General features: G+C 37.5%; 1 protein-coding gene across 9 annotated transcripts in view; it reads right to left on the bottom strand.

The window, feature by feature from the left end:
* The window catches only part of msi2 (musashi RNA binding protein 2), a 433,137-nt gene that overhangs the window by 408,089 nt on the left and 2,435 nt on the right, over positions 1 to 22,613 (bottom strand). For 7 of the 9 annotated variants that reach the window (XM_004911722.4, XM_004911717.4, XM_004911721.4 and 4 more), the window contains exons 4-5: positions 22,481 to 22,565; positions 18,848 to 18,889 (exon numbers count right to left, since the gene is read on the bottom strand). In XM_004911722.4, the coding sequence (XP_004911779.1) occupies positions 18,848 to 18,889; positions 22,481 to 22,565 (127 nt within the window). The remainder of the gene's footprint in view (positions 1 to 18,847; positions 18,890 to 22,480; positions 22,566 to 22,613) is intronic. The other 2 variants (XM_004911719.4, XM_004911720.4) reach the window with 1 other exon arrangement.

The following is a 22,613-nucleotide window of genomic DNA, read 5'->3' on the forward strand; positions in this document are numbered from 1 at the left end:
TTCTAGTAGTGGTATTTTTCTATGCAAAAAAGGAGGTGGGACCCAAGCACTTTGTTTTCCTACCATGACTTCATAGAAATAGTTTCCAGTAAGGGAAACGACATGACATTTTTTTTTTAACTACACAGTGAGCTTCTTCACTGAGAAGAGTGTAAACAGAAACTACCTAATGAATACGCCGCCCCCCTCCCTCTTCTCTCCACCTACATGTGTATCCTGGAGTCTGCTTGCTATGGCTATGTGGGGCGGCCACTGAGGCCAACAGTAAACAAGTTTGTGGTGAAAGCAGCGAGAACAGACACAGTGCTTAGGGGTAAGGAAAGGATAGGTGATACTCAGTGCAGGGGGTTACACTGTCCTCTCTCCAGACCCACTGCTCTCAGCCTCCTGGAAGAGTTAAAGTTTAATAAAGTCAGGGACAGAGGTTCTTAATTTCCCTAATTTAAGATTTGACATCAGCACAAGTGCATGCTTAACAACTCATACTTAAGCTTATTTTTTTCCCCACACTCCCTTGGCTCCTTGGTGTCATAAGGCAGTAAACAAGCTGAAGCTGTGCTAATGATCCCTCTTCCAGCCCTGGGACTCTAAGCCTGAATCAGACTTCTTTAATTATCCCAAGGAGAGCCTGTGTGCCAGAGGGTAACTGAGGCCCAATCTGTGTGGCTGACGCGCTGTGAAATCCAGTCTCTGAACAGAAAGGCCTTTTGCCCTTCTCTGAAGGATCTCATGAATTTGAAGCGAAAATGATTTCAATGGATTACAAAGTGATATTAAAGGAAAAATAAAACTGCAACATTTGCAGGTGTGTTTTACCTTCACTGATTCAGTTATACCATGTGACTCTTTCAGGCTATACCAGCATTATATAGGATGGGATTGTACAACAACCCACAGAAAAACAAAATAATGACAGATGGATCATTCCTTTATTCATTCATAAATGAGTTCAGAAGACTACACGTGGAATTAAGAAATAAAAAAGTGAAATCCCTACAACAGTTATAAATTGTAACAACTAAGGTCATAAAAATTAATAATGGGCAGATAGCTAAGCTGAATGGGAGCTCCTACTTGGATCTTGCCCTATCGTATGAGGTGTAGGTATGCAGTCTTTCTCAATCATTCATTTGGGTTAGCATTATAGCAGACATTTTACATACCAAAGGTAACCAGTATTTTTAGGATAATTAAGTACAAGTGTGGGATCCCTTATCCAGAAACCCATTAGCCAGAGAGCTCCAAATTACGGGGTGGCCATCTCCCATAAAATCCATTATAAGCAAGTAATTCTAACTTTTAAAAGTGATTTTCTTTTTCTCTTTAATAATAAAACGGTACCTTGATGGTATCTTAGCTGCATGAACCGTATGGGTGGCAAAACAATCCTATTGGATCTATTGAATACTTACATGTTTTTTTAGCAGAGTTAAGGTATGGTGATACAAATAACTGATCGCTTATCCAGAAAAGCCCAGGCCCCAAGTATTTTGGATAATACATCTTATACCTGAAGTAGCTCCTCTAATTCAGAAGAAAACCTAGATGACCCTTTCACACATACACCCTCTTCAGGTAAAGTCTTGGCAAAGGCTTCTCAAGATGACTCGACAAACTCTTCCCATTACAAAAAAGGAAAGCAATGGGCATATCTTATAAACCAGTGGAGCATGTAGCCAACTGAATGCTACAGGTAACAGAATTCCCCAAACATTGCATTATCTTTATTACCTATATGTTTGTCCATAGCCTATAAAACAATTTATCAGGAATTCATCCTGTGTTGTGCTGGCCCCAAGGCCATTTTCCATAGGCCCCATTTAAATTAAATAATTTTTTTAATGATTTCCTTATTCTTAGTAGTAATAAAACAGTATCTTGTATTTGATCCTAACCAAGATATAATTAGTAAAAATAGTCCTCTATAATCAGGGGCAGGCCAAGCCGACCTGGCGCCCTAGGCAACCCGGGTCGGCCAACTAAGCCCACCTCCCCGCCCCCCCCCGAACGGCGCATGCGCGCCAAAGCACAGGAGGAGGGGCAGGGGGGGGCGGTGTGATTCGATCGGTCATTGCCTCCACCGCTAAATGTTAAGCGGCGGGGGCAATGACAAAGTAGCACTAGGGGTAGGCAGGAGAGGCTCCTGCCTGGCCCCCCTCAATCATTGCGCCCTAGGCAGCTGCCTCTTCTGCCTACCCCTAGTCCCGGCCCTGTCTATAATTAGCAAAACAGTCCTATTGAGTTTATTGAAGTTTAAATGATTTTTTGGTATTGTTAAATGCAGAGACCCAAATTATGGAAATATCCCTTATCCAGAAAGCCCCAGATCCCAAGCATTCTGAATAATAGTTTTATAACTGTACCTACAAAAGCAAGATAACACATCTGAACCAAATTCAGTTCTGGTGTACCTGATAATGTACATCCTGCAAGATGTACAACAAAAAAAGACTCTAAAGCAAAAATATGTAAGAAATACAAATCAGTGTTTTCAACAAACTGTTAATTTTATAATACACTGTTGCTGTAAAAAAAGTCAGTTGTTTGGCTGTATAAGCAGAGTGAGGCCTAGCTGCACCAGCCATCCCAACTGAATGCTTTACACCTCAGTGGTGCATTATCACTGCTTTCACTCATCCATAGGTGGTTACACATGATGCGCCGTATGACACTGCTGACAAGCCTGCGAAGGTCACCTGGAAATAGGAAAGGAATCCTTTGCTCTTGTAAACCTGCCATTTACTGTCAGCAACCAATTTACATTGTCAGTGGGATTCTGCTATACACTATTATGGCTAATAGAAGAAACAGAATTGTTATGCGGATATCATCTCTATACATTTATATTACCCTAGATGGGTAGATATTAGTAAGTTGTTTTACAAAAAAAGCTGCCAAATTACATCATGGCAAAAATAGATAGAAGATATAGAGTAATGCAATATCTAGCATCTTTGCTTGTGGTACATCAGTCAGTGAACTGTAATAGGAAAATGGTGCCCATCTGCTTAAATTAGAAGCCAGGTGAATTTGGGCTTAATTTGAAAGCCCATCCCCAAAAAACTATATCCAACAAACTTCATATACACCATACTAATTCAATATCTCGATGAGTGTAAACAATTAAAAACACACCCCTTTACATATTTGCATTTTAAAGGCTACTTTGGTGTGAAACAGCTCTTAGGCTGATGCCACACGTGGCGTTTTTACGCTGCGTATTTTCTAATTCTCTCAGCGGCTGAAAAACGCCCAATATCATCATCCATAGAAATAACTTGAAAAGACTCGAGGCAAACCACACAAAGCGTAAATACGCTAGAGAACACCTTAGCACGGATTTTTCAAGCGTTGGCTGAAATACGCCAGTATTTGCACAGCAAGCTATTCCTATGTATACACAAAGGCAGCTGCCAGACCTAGCTGAAATACGCAGCGTTTTTTACTATTTTGCACTATTAGCACCATGGAAACGGGATTTGCTTACATCACCAGTTGTAGGCTGAAAAACGCCATAGTCAGGGGCTGTGTGGCTTGTGCGGCGTTTTTAGGCTGAGAAAATACGCAGCGTAAAAACGCCACGTGTGGCATCAGCCTTAAGTCCTTATGTCTATTTAACATGACCACTATATGAAAGGTGAGATGTTTTTTGCTGATGCACTACTGCATAACACACATCAACATGTTTTGTAAACAAGCACTTAAAGACCTTTAATAATTACTATTAATTATTATCCATCTGTCAAATCATTAAGAATGAGTATAACAGACATTTATGGTAAAAGAAACCAGGTACCACATTGGGTTTAGCTGCAGTGCATTACCATTGCTTGGGACTATGTATTAGTGACAAACATTAAGAGGCAGCACATTTGTCAAATCCTGGGTACATTTATATTTATAACACTGTGCATTTGCATTTACACTGAAAGAAAATTAAAAATGGAAAAACTGTGGCTTCATTTTTTGGCATCAACTCCAATGTCAAGGCTCTGGTGGGCTATTAAAAGGGAAGAGTTAGTGAGGAACTTACATCAAAATAATTCACTTCAATGAACTAGGCAAAGTCCATTAAAGGGTACTGAAGGGAAAAGAATGCACAAGTCTATTATAACTGTGTTAAAAAAAAAAAAATGAAAAATTTTTCATAGCGACACCGAATTCTATTCAATTTTGCTAAAAAAAATACTTGTGAACAACTTTTTTACATGTTGAGAAATGCAGTTTTAATAGCACTATGTATTTAGTGTATTCCTCTGCTCTCACCTCAAACAAACCTGCCAACCTCATACAGCAAAACTATCATATACAAAGAGGAGTATGAGAGAATTAGTGTGCTAATATACTGTAAATACAAAAAAGAGGAAAAATCTCCAAATTTTTTCTGTTGGAGAAGATATCACCCTATATACAATAAGTTTAATGTTACTTCTGTTTAATGCTAGGAGAGCACTTGTGAACAGGGAATGTGCTTGGTGTCAGTGAAATTAAGAATGCATATTATGCAGACATAAAGCACTGCAAAGAAAAACAAGTATGCTTTAAAAACGTAAATATTATGGTTGTACTCCTCACCTTTCCTGAATATTTATCTTTTTGGAAAGAAACACCATGTACTAATGCGCTTCCAAGGTTGAGGTTTACTTGAAGCTTAATACTCCGGAGGTACTAAGTATAAACAATAGGATACAAGGCATCTTTTCACCACTTACTGTAGTCCAGTAAATACTATGTTCTTTCTGGTTGGTCTCAGTTTCTAAACTGGTACTCTACATAGCCTGTTACAGGTACACGGTATGTAATCTGGAGATGCAGGAATGCAGCCTCTCTGTAATTTGGATCTCCTTTCCTTACGGCTACCAAAACATATAACCAATATAGGGTTATGTAATAAAAGGCACTAAGTTTGCCCAGGTGCAGTAACACATGCCTGTCATTCAACACGTACCCCCATATGAAATAAAAGGCACTAAGTTTACCCAGTAGCAGTAACCCAGAGGAACCAATAAGATTTTTGCTTTGAAACAGGTGACCTGTAAATTCTTGGCTGCTAAGGGTTACTGCTACTGGGCAAATTTTGTGTTTTTTATTACATATGGAGGGTGTTTTGCCACAAACATATGCTAACTTAGTTACTAAAAGGTACTGTTTTATTATCACAGACAAAATAAAATTAGTCAAAAAAGAATTATTGTTTGCTTAATGTTATTCCCGTGTTTAAGATTTCTGGATAATGGGTTCCGGATAATATATCTCTTTTCTGTACATTCTCCAAGAAGCTGCATCTGATTACCCTATACAAGGTACTGTGTGATTGCTGCAGCTCTCTTCACCTGCATTATACTTGTCAAGCCACACCAACAAGAAATCGCAGTCAAATAACAGATCAAGTGAGCATATGGAAATGAGGAGCTCGACTGCCGGACCATTTTTGCTCCATCAATAATTTAGCTACAGCAAAATACATGCATGTTTTTTATTAATGTGATTGAAATGAAATTATCATGCCCACTGCCTACATTTAAAACTCAGCAGGGAAACAAGATAATTTTTCAATTGCATGTTTATTATTCCTCATCAGACATCGTTTTGCTTTTATGCCCTGTGCTTAAGCAATACCCTCTGCAAGAGCTGGAAATGGATACTGGGAGTTGTAGTTCACAACAGCTGGTGGGACATGAGCTTGATTTCCTCTGATTTAGAACTTCAGCTGTAGCTGCCAGGCCACAATCTTCCTATTCTAAGACAAGACAGCTGGACTGGAATAGCAAAATCTGCTCATAATAAATTTACCCATGAAAGTGTGGCAGCATGCCAGAGCTGAATGGGTTAATGATATGCAATCAATCTCAATAGACCCAAACAGAGCCAGTTAATAAAACACAACTATACTTCAGTTTAAACACTGAACATTTACTGCTCAGCTGGGATAAATGAACTGCTGAATTCAAAATCCTTAATTCAGCAGGATTTAGCAGCTAATTAAAAAACAGGTCAAAACAGGTTTTTATTTATGAGATGCATTAAAGAATATTGTGACAGTGCTAATACAAGACATTCTTTACAGTTGTTAATTTTCCCCGATATTAGGTTTTCGCATTTCCACTTGTATGCCACATTTTACATTACGATAGATTAAGACTGAATGCAGGTATTTAAAAACAAATAGGAAGTGATGAAGCACACCAATAAAGTAAACAGTGATGCTCTGCCTAATAAAGAATAAGGTGCTCCCCCGACACTTCAGTTGCAATTTAGTTGCAACAAGAGGGGAAGGATCAAATGTGCCAGAGAAAAGCAATAAGTCACACAGTTACCATTCAGCACAAGGCTAGAAATCTCGCTAACCTCTACTCATACAGCCACAACTAAGCATAAGGCTAGCAATCTTGCTAACCTCTAATCATACAGCCACCACTGAGCACAAGGCTAGCAAACTTACATTGCTAGGCAAGCAAAACTGCTCAATTCTTAAAGCAACACTGTCCAAATTACTTTCCCCAGCTTTTCTATACACGGTGGTCTACTTAATCCAAGATGATACCACCTCCACTTTGTACACCTTGGAGAATTCTACTTTAGCAATTCAATTTAAGCAGTTAGGGTATCCATCCTTTAAAAGGTTTGCATGCCCTGAACAATGATACCAACAGGGTATAAACCTTGGCACCTAATGCAAAAATGCTTGTACAAAATGGTTTCAGTCCAATTTGTCGCTCTACTGCAAGCCTGCCAGTCTTCTAGCCCCCATAATGATTGATGTACACAGTAAATAAGCAAAATGAATCAGAACCTCTGTAGGAGGGGTCCCAGGAACTTAGGATATGGATCGTCAGTACCATAAGCCAAAAGACTGTTGCTGTGGTGTCTGGTAGATTTAAAAGCAGGGGCCAACTTTTCTCATTTAGTTAAAATGCTCACAAACACACCAATGAATCATTAAATGAATGGGGAATTCTGACTGATTCAGCATGAGAACCAGCAGTATTGACTTTTATAGACTTATGCATCACCAATCTGCAAGTGACTAATATTCTGACACCATAAGAAATGCTGTCAGATATATATTCTTTTTATATATATTTGAGAAATGAATTAGGCCTCAGTACTTTTCTTATAGAAAGGTTCTTAATGTACATTTTAATTACAAACAATAACTTTAGGTCATGTGGCTTATCTAAACTGCAGAATGTAGTCTTACACACACTGTGACACAGGAGCCATTTTTGCCAGTCACGCACAAATTTGCATAACAATTTTATCACATGTATACAATTGTTGACCATGCAAACTGAACTGATTTAAATTGGCCCAGTCAGCCAAGAGGTTCTTCCATTATGATGATGAAAACTGTATGGATACATTCCCACTACATCATATTCTTAGCAAGGAGTATGAGGCCTGCAAATCTGTGAAGAACCTGAAACAAGCACCATAATTAGCCTTAGAGTGTCTGAGACTGCTCCAAAAGTGCACAACTTGACGTTATTTCTGTCTGCAAACATATATGGGAATATGCGACTGGGTCAGTGTTTAATTAACATTTTGCAGATGATTTATATGCTTGGTAGAATATTTTTAAAGAAAAAAAAAAAATATCTCACCAAGGCTTTCTACCTACAGGCATTTCAATCTAAAATTCACATGTGCTACATTTTCATGCAATCCATTCCGCCCCCTCTTGCAACACAAGTGTTAAAGAATTTCATTGTGGAATTGAGGCTAATTATTTCTGCATTCAGCACTGGTGATGTCCCTTTCTATGGGTATAGACCCTCAGGAAAGAATAAAGTCAACTGTGTTGCCAGGCAGTGGTATTGATAAAAATGCACCACACAGCAAACACAGCCTGTGGGTGGAGAGTCTAGATTGTCCAACTAATGGACCACTCACTGTGGCAACTAGTCAAGGTCTCCACAGTTTTCTTGCTTAAATCTTATTTTGATATGATCTTGCAATAAGCGTAATGTGCCCTCTACAAGGAATAAAATGAATAGCACCAAAACAGATTCAGTTTATTATATCTGTATTGTACTTTTCGGCTCAACTATCTATTCTGTAAACTGTGTGAATGTATATAGATTGCAGTATTTTGAGCTCCACAATATAGGCTAAAAGCTTGACAATGTGTGAGCCCTAGACATTGCTGAAATATAACTCCCATATTTCACCATTGCTGAAATATAACTCCCACCATGTATATGTGTGTGTATGTATATATATTTAAACCTGTTATTACTGTAGGGGGACTCACCAATGGCACAGGGCCAAAAAAGGCTGCTAGCCAGATGTTCTATCAAGGTAGCCTATATATGAGAAGAGATCTAGACACCCAAACTATAATTCTATATATAAAGAGAGTCAAACTGGTATACTTTAAGCCAACTACTGAAGAATCCTATAAATGAAAACATATTTCTTCTTAAAATGCAAGAGTGGGGTCCACATGATGACGACCAGTTCCTACATACATTCCACCTAAAATAAACATTTCTAGCTGCTAAATTCCTTCCCTCACGCTTTTCTTCCAAGCTAAATATAATTCACATTATAAAAGCACTCACACTCCCCTATAATAACACCTTAAAACATCTTGCTAGCCACAGACAAAAGCGAGCTGTGAGCTCAGGAAGTAAGGTTCCCTGAAATGATCACCTTCGCTTGCCTCACATCCCCTGCAGTGCAGCCTGCAGCTCTCCCGGTGAGAAAGGAATCAGCACGCTCATCCTCTCTTGGAAAAGCCATTTACTAAACAGTGAGGAAGTACAAATGTATCTTATGAATTATGGCCTGGTCTAGTCTTGAGCAGAGACGATAAGGCCACATACTGTCACCATTACATTTAATAAATAATCTACTGCAGAGATGGAGTTAACTCTGATATATGCACTCCTAGGATGTGTTTTCAGGCACACAAAGCATAATTATATAACAGCACAACACACATCCTGCTCAGAGAGAAATAATCACTACGTAATAAGTAAAGCTTAATTAAAGGGACGCAAACACTAAATTATAAATTGCTCTTATAAGAATGGAAAGGCAACCACACTCAGCAATAGATTTTTCTTATATATTGTAAAAGCTTTTAAATTTTGTCATGACTGTATATATACATATAAACAAAAATACATATATAAAAGTATATACATACACATGCATACTTGCTTATGCTTTACAGATACTCACTAGCCAAAAAGGCAGCCACAATCAGATTAAGTCCCTAACATCTAGTGGAAGGCACAGATATGATGCAAAAAGTAAGGAAGGAAGAAGAACGTAAATCAGGCAGAATTTTCATCGCTGATCTTTTATATGGCAATTGGGCCAATGCTCCTGGGTTTATCTGGAAAAAATCTCATGCTTGAAAAATCCCTTGGCCTGCTTAGAATAGGGTTATGGTAAATAGGAGCACATTGACATTTTTCAAGACACTATTAATCAGGGAGGTCAAACTATACCTTTCTTCTTACATAGACAAGCTTGAACACTTGTGTATGTAAGAAAACTGATAATTAATAACAGGGTAATTGCAGGGTATTCATGGATCTTGTGTATTAGAAGAATATTTACTGCAAGTAATCTATAAACTGATGTCTCTTGCATATTATAACTTTAAGTGTCCACCACAACAGGTAGCAACTTTAAAGGAAATCTTTTGACATCATTAATTCTTTTTCACAAAAATATTTTATTTTTTTATCCATATCATCTTTAGACAAAGATTTATTAGTGTGTATCCTCAACCTAACATTTTTGCCTGCTGCATACAGCTCAACCATGCTGTGTGTCAGAGCACATTGCATATTGCTAACATACGCTGGAAACAGCCAAGCAGAACAGGTGGAATCTGTCAGCATAAGCATAAGTGTGTTGCTTGCAGCCAGGGGAAACAAAATGAAAGTTTAGAAACAAAAACTGTTTTAAATAAAAACTACTTGTGAAACTGATGCATTAAACAGTTAAGTTTAGTGAAGTTTTATAATAATGACAGTTACTCTTAAGAATGATCTCATCTGCAGGTCTTTATATTTTGTATCTTTAAGTTAAGTATATTACATACAAGTTGTTGCAAGGTGGATCAATGCCACCAGCTTAGTACAATAAATATGGTAAATTCTTTGTCCATATCCCCTCCCTACCAAAAAAAAAAAAAAAATCAAAGTATTTGGTTTCTATTGCACTTATTTTCATCTCTATGTGCAACAAGTAAAAAAAAATAAAACTAGAAAGAAACTAAATTTGCTATTTTTGCACTCTGTTGTTGTACTATGTTATTTCCTCTTAGTAGCCATTTGAAAACAAAAAACATATTCCTAACTTTTTTTGAAAATAAAAAAAAAACAATACCATCTTTCTGTAATTTGGATCTCCATACTTTAAGTCGGCTAAAAATCATTTAAATATTGAATAAACCCAATAGGATTGTTCTGCCTCCAACAAGGATTAATTTTATCTTAGTTGGGATCAAGTACAAGGCACTGTTTTATTATTACATTTTTAAAACTTAAAATTATTTACTTATATGGAGTCTATGGGAGATGGCCCTTCAGTAATTCAGAACTTTCTGGATAACGGGTTTCCGGATAAGGGATCCCATACCTGTACTCTGTAGAACTGCAATAAAAAGTAACTCACAGGTCATCCACAGACCCTTCTAACAGGTATGTTATTCAAAAACTTCAGCTTCTCAGATAAAAAATATACAGTTTTAAAGGGAGAGTATTAAAGTATAAAAAAAACTTATAGGCCCAAAATAACAATAGATTTAAGATAAATCAAGGTGAATATGTTTTTCTATATCTTAACATGCATCAGTCTCCTCTTGCAAAGAATTGCCTTCTGACCAAGTTTTCCAGTAGAACACTGACTGTTGATCACTGCTATAACTCAGTGTAAATGGATGTCAATAGGGCACTAATTTTACAACAGGGCTGCATAAAAACATCTTTAGAATGTTACCAGAAAAGATATAAAATTGGGGGGGGAAAAAAAAAAAAATTATATATATATATATATATATATATATATAAATAAAAAGAAAAAATATAAAACTGCCCAAAACACAATTATACACAAAATAGACTAAGCAAAAGTTATTTTTCGTTTTACAATTCACATACATTTATTATGCCACCCCTATTTTATTTTACGAATTATGTAATCGAAACTAGTTAGATCACAGTGACAGGAAGGGCATAACAGGCAAGCCATAACACCCTCAGTCTCAATATAAAATTACTTAATGGCTGGTCATGAGCAAAATTAAAGTTCCTATCACATCGTCATTTAACAGGGAAGAACATCCATTTAACATTCAATTCCCACCAAGGGGTGACATAAATACCAAAGCCCAACTGCTGCAAACTACATGGATATAAACTTCCTGACTGTGTGGAAGGCCATAAACTTTGTTGCTTCCACAGTGTCCATGCATGGAAAAGCTAAAAGGATTTCTGTATTCGCTAGTCAGAAAACCACATCGCTGCAGGCTCCTTTAGCACCAAAGAGGTTAATAACCCATGCAAGCTTTAAAGAGAAGGAAAGATATATTTGCACAGTGATTACCCGGTCAGGATTTTAATTATCATCAACCCGTGCTATCAAAAAGTCCTCATTATTCATTTCTTAATAGCAGAAATTCATACATATTACATTTGACAGGGACCGAGAAGTCATTAAGAACTACGAGGAACATTTCAGCAGAAGGGAAAAGTGAGCAAAAAGTAAACAAGATACAATTAAATGCATACATTTACAGCTGAGGGGGGGGGGGAATACAAAAGAAAATTTTAGGGAATGCAGAGTCTTATTATTGCCACCTAAAAATAGCAGCCTGCAGCTTTAAGAAATAAAACATTTCAGATGCAACACTAATCCGACAACATAATCCTGCAGCTAAAACACAAGCTCTTCGCCCAGCACAAAAATAACCCAGCCTCTTTTTTTTTCACTCTCTACCTAATTAATATTAGCTGAAGCTTAGGAAGAGGTAAGAGGGCCTCAGGAAAGACTGCTTAACTAATTCACTGCGCAGAAAGCGACATATTAGCAACGGTTTCTGTTACCGCCGCTTGCAACAAAATGCCTTGCTAAAAATACCAAATTAAGTGGATTTTTTAGCCTACAATTTTGGCTGTTGAATAAAGGTAGCTTGGTACACTAAACAGCATTACTACTTGACTCTGTGCTGCTAGGAATGAAAGTGTTCAAATATTAAATACAACTATAAAGCATGCAGTCTATACAACAAACCACATACACAGCTCAAGCATTTCAAGCCTGTCAGCTATAAAGCTGGGGACTTTTTTTTACATCAAGAACCTGCAACCTGTAGCCCTACAGCAGGGATGGAGAATTATCCACACAATTGCTGTGCAATGGTTTATAAGTAGTGGGCCCCATTATTTCTCTTACCACATATTTGAGGGTCAAATATATATGAAATTATGATGTGATGCAAAGGTAGCTATGAAGCCATATGTAATTATTAACAACTTGAAAGCTAGTGCTACTATGTCAGTACACCCATCTTGTCAATTACTATTGTAATTACCTTTATTATGCTAGTAATTAGACTGTAAAGGTTACTCTGTATAATATAACTCTCTCTTTTTCCATAGCTTGGCAAATTGAAATAAGCAGCACCAGCCATGCAACATACTTTGGTCTGATTTGAATTGGTGGTCCAGCTCAATCCAATCTGGGCAGTTGTCCCAGTTGAATAATGTTTCAAATTGAACCTCCTACTGAATATTATAAACCAAGAAGATCCACAATCTTATAAATGCACAAGCCACAGGTTAAACGCTTTTATACAAGTCATGGAACTTTAAGGAGACTTCTGATATGCCCATATAATACACCAGAGGAACACAGCTTCTTTACTACACAAGTTTGAAGTTTAATATAACGATAGTATCATCACGAAGGACAAATTACAATCAAAGACAAACACCCTTTATAAGGATATATTTTTTAAATATACTTTACAGGTTATTAATGGCACTTGTATTATTACTACTTCTATTATCATTATTCATTTTGTAGAGTTGTTTTAGTATTTTAATAGCCTTCCTATTCAGCTTCTTTCCAGACTATAACTTTAAATACAGCTATAGGTCCTGTTATCTAGAATGCACGGGACAAAGGGAATTCCGGATAAGGGGTCTTTCCGTAATTTGGATCTCCATACCTAAAGTCTACTAAAAAAATCAATAAAACATTAATTAAACCCAATAGGATTGTTTTGCATCCAATAAGATGTATTTATATCTTAGTTGGGATCAATTACAAGGTACGGTGTTATTACTACAGAGAAAAGGGAAATCAGTTTTAAAATTCTGAATTATTTGATTAAAATGGAGTCCATGGGAGATGGGCTTTCCATAATTCAGAGCTTTCTGGATAACGGGTTTCCGGATAAGGGATCCCATACCTGTACTATAACTGACTGACTGCGTGACTATTTTTTGTTCATATTTATATTCAGCCACTCTTCTATTTCTCTATTTTCATTTCAAAACTAAAAAGAGCATCAGAACAAAACAAAAAAAATGAATACAGGTGAATCAGTGATCTGGAAACCTGTTATCCAGAAAGTTTCAAAGTAGGGGAAGGCCATCTCCCACAGACTCCATTATAAGCAAATAATAATAGGATTGTTTAGCCTCCAATGAGGATTAATTATATCTTAGTTGGGATCAAGTACAAGGTACTGTTTTATTATTACAGGAAATCATTTCTAAAAATTAGAATTATTTTCTTATAATGGAGTCTATGGGGGATGGCCTTACCGTAATTCAGAACTTTCTGGATAATATGTTTTTGGATAAAGGATCCCATACCTATACTGTACTTATATTTTGACAATCCACAAACAATAAGTAAAATTAGGACTAGTTGTATAGAAATTTGGTGGTCATGTAATATAAGGTGCAAAGTTTGCTCTAGTTCTTATTACCTATAGCAACCAATCAGCAGGTACAAATTCTTAGTCACCTGTTTACAAGCAAACAGTTTCTTGGTTGCTACGGGTTAACGCATCTGGGCAAACTTTCTGCCTTCTATTACATATGGGGGATATGTTAACCTATTAAATTGGCAGTTGAATATCTATGCTATATCTTATGATAACCCTACTATGTCTACAAGAAACCAGAAGTACAGACATTAGCATAACATTTCTCACTCACTGGTCTTCAGTTTGAAAACATTAAAAAATATTGTTACTCAATGTGGACATTAGTTAAAGGGCCACTTTACTATTAATGATAGAAGAATTTGCCAGATGTTTTGCATTTTGGATTACATTGAAGTCCATACTAGACAGTTACAGGGCACCTGCCAGCCTAGGGATGCCAGGGCAAATAGTGACAAAAATCCTCATTACATAGAATAACAGACAATTCTGGGAATGTAGCTTTCATAGGCTTTCTTACAATTGCATCATCAGTCGGCAGCCTTATAATGACTCAGCACAAGGCAAGGCTAGTATCCAAGGCTTGGGTACAGTCACACATCACAGTCAACACACATCACTTGCATATGTCATTGATCATTTGACCTCTATTTGAGAGGAAAGTGGTGTCACAATTAGTGCAAAATCTTTACCACAAAAGCTGAGAAAAAAAAATTGCTGGCCATGTTATCTTCCAATGCAGCCCCTCCAGACTAAGTCAGCAAATAGCTAGGCCTTTAAGGGGTCAAACCAACCAGCAAATCTGGTCAAGCTTGCGTAGGACCCAGTTAAGTTAAGATCTTATTATTGGACCAGAAACAAACAGGTGGATCAGCCCAGTTTAGCAAATAACATATATCATGAAAAAATCTGAACGTCTGGCAACCTCACCAAATGAAAGGATCTTGCATGAATGCCCAGCTTAACACTGTCAGGTTTATAAACCTAATTTTACTTAAAGGGGACATGTCACCAAAAGGAGTAATTTCAAATCCTTTTTAATCAAATTAATTGAGCAAAATAAACTTTACTTACACTGTACAAATATAACATCTTGTTTTACTCAGTCTTGACGTACACACGTCACACAGCAAGCAGGCAGCTGCCATTTTGTAAACACTGTTATTAAGATAAGCTTTGCATCATCTCCAAATTCTTGTTTATGCTTTACAATCTGACACCTGATGCCCTTGCCCATATACAGGATATATAAATGCAATGACATCTAGGAAGTGCTAAATGAAAAGTGAAAGTAACTGTCTGAGGCAGTGCTGTCCAACTGACCCCCCTCTGTGTGGCCCCCCACCTGTCTGGCTGCTTTGATGGCTTACTCTTGTGTAAGCTTTAAATGGTATCAGTACTGTGATTAACTGCCCCCCCTGCATGGCTCTCACCTCAGATTCAGGCTGTAATCCTCCTGTATTGTTTAAATATGTAATCCCCTGTGTTGTTCACACCTTTTAGTTTCTGCATTGTTCACCCCCTGCAGTGTTCACACCTCAGGCTCAGGCTGTAATCACCCACATTGTTCCCCTGTTCACACCTCAGGAGCAGTAGAAACCCACAAATAATCCCTGCATACTACAAAAAGAACATATACTGAGGTGGTACTGCAATTAAAAAGTTTTTTTTAGTATATAGTTATTGTGCAGACTGTAGGAGCAGTGCCAGCATTGTGTCACTGTAGGCTGCCTGTGTGTGCCATACACACAGGCATCATAGGGCAAGCAGAGTATGGCACACACAGGCAGGGTAGGGAAGGCAGAGTATGGCACACACAGGCAGAGTATGGCACACACAGGCAGAGTATGGCACACACAGGCAGAGTATGGCACACACAGGCAAAGTATGGCACAAACCAGCCAAGAATGGCAAACACAGTGAAAGTATGGCACACGCAGGCAGGGTAGGGAAGGCAGAGTATGGAACACACAGGCAGGATAGGGCAGGCAGAGTATGGCACACACAGGCCAAGTATGGCACAAACCAGCCAAGTATGGCACACAGGCAGGCAGAGTATGGCAGGTTTTTGCTGTACTACAACCATTAATATGGGTATGGTCATGTGATAACATGGGTGTGGTTTCAAGTGGGTGCGGTTTCAAAAAGGAGAGTGGTCAAAACTGGCTTCCATTATCGGCCCTCCACCACGCAGGTCGGAAAAATTCCGGCCCTCGGTACAACAGAAGTTGGACAGCACTGGTCTGAGGCATAGATGTCGGGCAGGCAATATATATATTTGACAGCTCAGATTTTTAAATACTTTTATAACAGGTATTGATGTTTTAAGTTAAAAAAAAGAATTTGGTTTTTAGGTTTAATTTGCAAAGGACTTTTTATACACGTATAGGACCCATTATCCAGAATGCTCAGGACCAAGGGTATTCCGGATAAGAGGTTTTTCCATAATTTGGATCATCATACCTTAAGTCTAGGAAGAAAAAAAAAATCATTAAAACTTAATTAAACCCAATAGGATTGTTTTGCCACCAATAAAGGATCCCATACCTGTACAGCTTAGGATGACAGATCCCCTTTAATAAAGTTATATCTTGTTCTGAATTTATCACCATTAAACAAGCAATATACATTTTTTTTATTTAGGGTGGGGAAAAATATATTTCAACAATGCTTGCAAGTCAGTAAGGCCAGGGGCCCACTCTGCATTTTTTAAACCTACGTTTCTGGCCCAAGTGCCGTATTTCACCCTGTGTTCTGTATGCCCTAACAGGCATGATTTCCATCAAAGAAATGCATTTTTTGCACCCTTCCCTGTGTGCCCTAAGAAGCATATGGATTGGCTGAGTGAGTAACTGACCTAAAGGTTAGGACCCAGGGAATAGAAAATAATGAAGCAATATTGAGACATGGCTAAGTAATTCAGGCCTCCATCAGTCACCAGAAACTACCATGTGCATGCAGGACCAGTACAAACATTACAATACTTTCATTTCCTACAAGGTCCATAAATGCTTTTAAGACTCCTAAATGAGGAAACTGTTTTTGTAATGAAAATGTTCACAATTCTCATTGTAATAACATTTTTGTAAACAAGTTTGCAAAACACAACAAACCAAAACTGTATTTTTATCTTAAATTTGAATCTCAAAAGTATGAAAATATAAATTAAATATCGCATTTACAAATTAGCACACACACATCCATTTAAAGGTGACAAAACAGATTTTCTCTTAACAATTATCTATGTGCAACTTATACCAGAACAGTCACTGCAAGCTTGTGATTTGGGGTATTAGCCAGGAAAATATATTTCAATGTTATACATTAAAAGATCTGAATGGATAGTTCTGCAGGATATGTAGAAATAAGAAAAGGTGTATAAAAAAAAAAAAAGTTTACAAATTCTTTAAGAAGTATTCACAAAGCCTATGCATTATTGTGGAAGATGTCTGTGGTGAATTGTCTTTTTGCTGTTTGATAAACAAGTTCCAATATATCAACTCAAACTGAGACACCTTAGAAAAACTACCTAATAAGTGGTCTAAAAAATGTCACGAGCAATGCCATATCACAGGAACCAGGCATCCGCAACTTCGTAAATCTCCTTCTGGGTCTTAACTCTTTTTGGATTTTCAATGGTTTATATACAAGAGTGCCCTACTGCTAATATAATGTGTTATTGGGTTCCAAACAGATGGTTTCCTACCTATTGCATAAATTTATTTAGTAATATTTCATTGTGACAAACAACAGACGAATTTTGCAATACTGGCATGCTGAATAATGTTGATGGTGCACTAGGATTGTGACAACTGCCTCCTTGACACAAGGCCCCAAACAAGCAAAATAAAAAATACAATTAGCTTGGGTAAAAAGCAGGCAACATGTCTTGTATTGTCCCTCTAGGGCAGAGGATACAGGCACACATGTATTTAACACCACCTAGAAATGCCAGTGTACTAGAAGCAGGGTACTAGAAGCAAAATGTGTGATTTAGACACAACACCCTTGGGTTGGCCTCTTCAGGGTATAGGGCATGAATTGTACTCAGTACAAGCCTACAGCTGCTGTTCAGCTACATCTGACTGCACCCTAAAACTGGAAGCCCACATATTGCACATCACTGGTTTACAACTGGGTTGAACGAGTCAAGAGATTTCACAAATCATGGTTAACAAACCAAATGAATATAAATATAAAGATGCTAGAAGACAAAATACATTTTACAAATGAGCAGATTCATTGAAGACATTTATAACTCTGCATATTTTGCAAATTCTTCCCTAATAAATAGGTAAATGATAGATCCACTGTGCATAGTGCAAAACAGTAGGCACTTCTGCCCCAGAGAAGAGGTAGTTATGGGAGGGAGACTTGATGTAAATGATACACAATAAGAACCACTTCTTTTGGTGTAAAGAGACATTCATTTATGATACATAACAGGACATACTTCTGCCCCAGTAAACAGACAGTTAAAGGAAAGTCTTACTATCCATGGTACACAACATGAGATGCTTCTGCCCCAGTAAACAGAGTTAAAAGAAAGTTTTGCTATGTATGGTACACAACATGAAATGCTTTTGCACCAGTAAACAGAGAGTTAAAGAAGAGTCTTACTATATACAGTACACAGCAGGAAATGCTTCTGTCTCAGTAAACAGAGAGTTAAAGAAGAGTCTTGCTATGCATGGTACACAACATGAGATGCTTCTGCCCCAGTAAACAGATAGTTTAAAGGAGATTTTCACAATGCAGCTCAGAGCAGCTCTCCTGTAGTTTCCCAACCATATGCTGATACCCTTAAGACGCCATGCACTCCAGTTTTAAAAGCTTTCATCGCCAATTCCCTGTTTGAAACACGAACTGCTCGGTAACAATGACTCTCTGTGTGCCGAAAATCCTATTATTGATCCTGCTACTTACCTTGGGCTGTGCTCTTCTGGGAAATGCAACTTTAGGGTCAATCTGGAGAGAAGGAACACAAGTAAGGGGAAAACAAAAAGGAATAAATGAGTGCTCGGGGTATTCTTTTGAATTATAATAGAGATTAGTGGCTCACTTCTAAGAATAAAAATACTAATATTTATACACACACATTATACTTATGTAGTTGGAAGTCAGAGACTGTCAATTTGTAAACATCCAGCTACAATTAAACAAGAACTCCCAGGATCCCTAGTAGCAACTGCTTCTATAAATTGTAGTTCAGCAACAGCTGAGTAACCACAGGTTGAACAACCCTGCTGTACAACATACAGTTGCTCATAGCAAGGGGTTACCGATATGCAAGCAGAAAAAAAACACCACTAACATGTGGCGTCTGTACCTTACTGAAATGACATTGATTTCCTTTATTACAATGTATTGAAAAATTAGAGCTCCTGACTACACAAGAGACTGAGTGATATCAGTATAACAAAGTACTGCTCTCTCGCTCAGCATGTCGAACAGATGTCTGAGCCCCACAGCTAGAAACTAGAAAGTTATTTGCATGTGCCTCATACTGCAGCACTTTGCAGAGGGGTATGCAAACAGACCAGAAAAGAAAAACTTGTACCCAGCAGATTCATCTGCACCAAATCAATCCCTTAAAAGCAATAAAAAAAACACCCAGCATATATAATAACAGTACACAGGATCCAGTCCTGAAAACAGCTTATGCTTAACTACTTTATTACACATGCCAATACCTGCTTCCAACATGAATTCCTTCTCCTGATATAAAGTGAAATGCTGTTAGTATAGTACGAAGTAAGTAGATTTTCCCCAGAGGAGTCGAAATAACAGGCAAATCTTGCACAAGGCAAAAAACTAAGTGTAAGCCTATACAAATTTAAGCAGAACTATAAAACTATAGCAATGTGCGTAACACAATAACAATCGGATGCCCTATTACCAAGAAGGCACTGCCAATATAAGAAATGAAGCAAAACATATGACCCATACTGTGATAACTAATTTAGAAACAATCATTTTTTATCGGAATTTATGCTCAGCCATCGTATTTATTATCTTGGTTTTTTTTTTTTTTTTTTTCTTTAGAAATGCAAGCTACAGGATTGTTATACTACTCGCTATAATAGAACATCTTCACACAGGTGAAAAATGTGCAGTCTGTATTAATATCTTATATCCCTGCAAAATGACTTAATACACTGAGGCTGCACATTGCACAGATTTTTAAATGCAGGTAAAGAACATCTGAGTGCAGAAGTTTCCGAGGTGGTACACTCATCTGGGCAGCATGCAGGATATCTCACTTGTAATGGGCCAGTGATTTTATGTAATGGATGCTATCCATCACTGAAAACACTTTGCCAACATCTATGACCAATCGGGGCACCTAATTAAAACAGAGAAGTTTAGCTTTGTGTTTTCCATGCTGCCCATTAACCCTGCCATAGCTGACAAAAGTAAGCCCACAGTGCATGACATCTCAAAAAAAATGCTTTTGTCCCCAGAGATTCACTCTATGATTTATATACCTGCTCCTAGAAATGAGCCATTAACCTTATTGTCATTCGAGCATCAAGACATTTAAATATTTTGTTACCGTTTCATAATAGCATTACATTATCTATGAACACAGTTCAGCACCATCTACATAGGGAATGCAACAGGTGAGGATTTTCCATTAAGTTGAATGCAGTTCTGAAGCCATATTGTTCTAGTGCTTACACTGCTGGGTTTACAGTTATTCTGAAATTTTATGTAGAATAACTGCAGCTAGCATCTCCTAACCATTTTGGTTATCTTGAGTTTTCTTTCTTAAGTTAAGCATGAGCGACCGTTATTTTAAAGTACAATTACAGATAAGCTTATCTGTAGGGTTGTCGTCCCAAGGGTAGAAGGGATGAGTTATCTTTATCTGGAAAATGTCTCTCTATAATTAGAAACAATGTAGGGTAGTTACGACCCATTGAGTATTCAAGGATGTCTACTATAAAAACTGCTTGCTACCAAAGAGAAGCATGGTCATATTATGGCAGAGACAAAGGGTCAGCACCTCAGTTATTTGCAAATATTAATTTTACTGTACAAAACAAACTATAGCTTATTAGTGATCACCAGAACATGGCAGCAAATGCAAAGGACACATTGGTGTTTGCATTCTGAATAGAGCTGTAGGAACACCAGGTATGAATACCTTTTCTAATTTTGTCCTTGCTGGCTTGCATGGAAATCACTCACGTCCTGCACCATCTGCTAAATATTACGTACAATACATAAACATCTACCAAGAAATAAATGAGTTAGTCAAATTCTACTTACTGTATCTACAAATCCTCTAGAAAAAAAGAAAAAAAGGACTATAGCACTATATCTGAGGTAGGTGGGCCATTACCTAAAATCAAAGCTTTTAATGCAATCGTAAACAAGAGCGGTGATTCCGTGTCAAAACCCCACCGAGATGCCTCCTGCACTGAATGTTGAAACACGAGTCAAAGACTAGATAAAGCTGAATTTACAGTTATTTAGAAATAGCTGATGAACACAAACATAGCAATGGGAGTATGGCCCACCCTGGCCTGGGGTTTCACTTGCAAGTGAAAAGTTGAAGCCACTAGAAAGTAAAGGGTTATAAGGACCATTCAGGAGCCAATATAATATATGTAGGATATAAAAGGAAGAATTAACTGGGTTGTATAAATGACACGTTATTAAAATGATCCTAGGGTAGAGATTTACAATGCTTTGTCAACCTCTTTCCAGCTTCTGAACACGGACAAAAATGTGTGTGCAAATACACGTCCTTGCTCATGACAAAATAAATTCACATGAATCCGTTGTACCATTAATGACCCCTCTATGTTTCATTATAATTTTCCTCTTCTACCATTCTTTCTAATATCTGGGACACAGCTTCTTGAAATTAGGCTTTCAAGAAAAAAAAAAAAAAAACCCTTATCTAATCAGTGTAATTAGCTCACCTTTCCCTCCTCATTAGGCACAATAAAAGCAATACAGGGGATCTTTTGTCAGTGTCCTTTTCCTTAAAGCACAATTAAACCAGGTAATAGGGTGCAAAATATTTTTCTCCTTTGCTTTGTAAAAAAAAATGCCAACCTGTTCTAAGTGAGATGTACACGGTGCTGGTAGGCTTGCTTATTCGCTGGAAATCACACTAATGCAAATTGATATATGTGGCTTATACAGGCAAAACAAACAGGAAGAAGCAAGCAGAGGCTATTCCTGATTTAATTACAGAGAAATGGATTCTCAAACAAATATCCTTATGGGGGGGTTTTGATAAAACCACAGTGAAGGAGTCCAAAATGTGTCCAACTGTCTTGTATTTTTTTTTTTTTTTCATTTCCTTGCGATTGTAAGATACCACTTAGGCACTCATGTGAATAAAGGAAAATTTAAATATTTGTATGGAAAGATGTCCAATTTTTATCAAGCAGTTTTTGAATTTTAGAGCAGCAGATGTCTAGGCGAGCCCAATAAAAAAAGGGACTGTCCCTTTAAGAGCGCCTGTCACAAGACAACATTACAGGAAGACACAGAGCAACACAAATTAATAGGTAACTTAATTTAAAAAGCACAACATACCGTCTTGGAATCTAATTCATGATGGGGTTGAGCTAATACTTTATCTACACTTGCAGGATCTGCAAACGTAACGAAACCGAAGCCTCTGAAATGAGACAAAGAACAAGAGAGATGACAATGAGCGCTGAACATA

Source organism: Xenopus tropicalis, chromosome 2 (assembly GCF_000004195.4).
Source record: "Xenopus tropicalis strain Nigerian chromosome 2, UCB_Xtro_10.0, whole genome shotgun sequence".
Lineage (NCBI taxonomy): Eukaryota > Metazoa > Chordata > Amphibia > Anura > Pipidae > Xenopus > Xenopus tropicalis.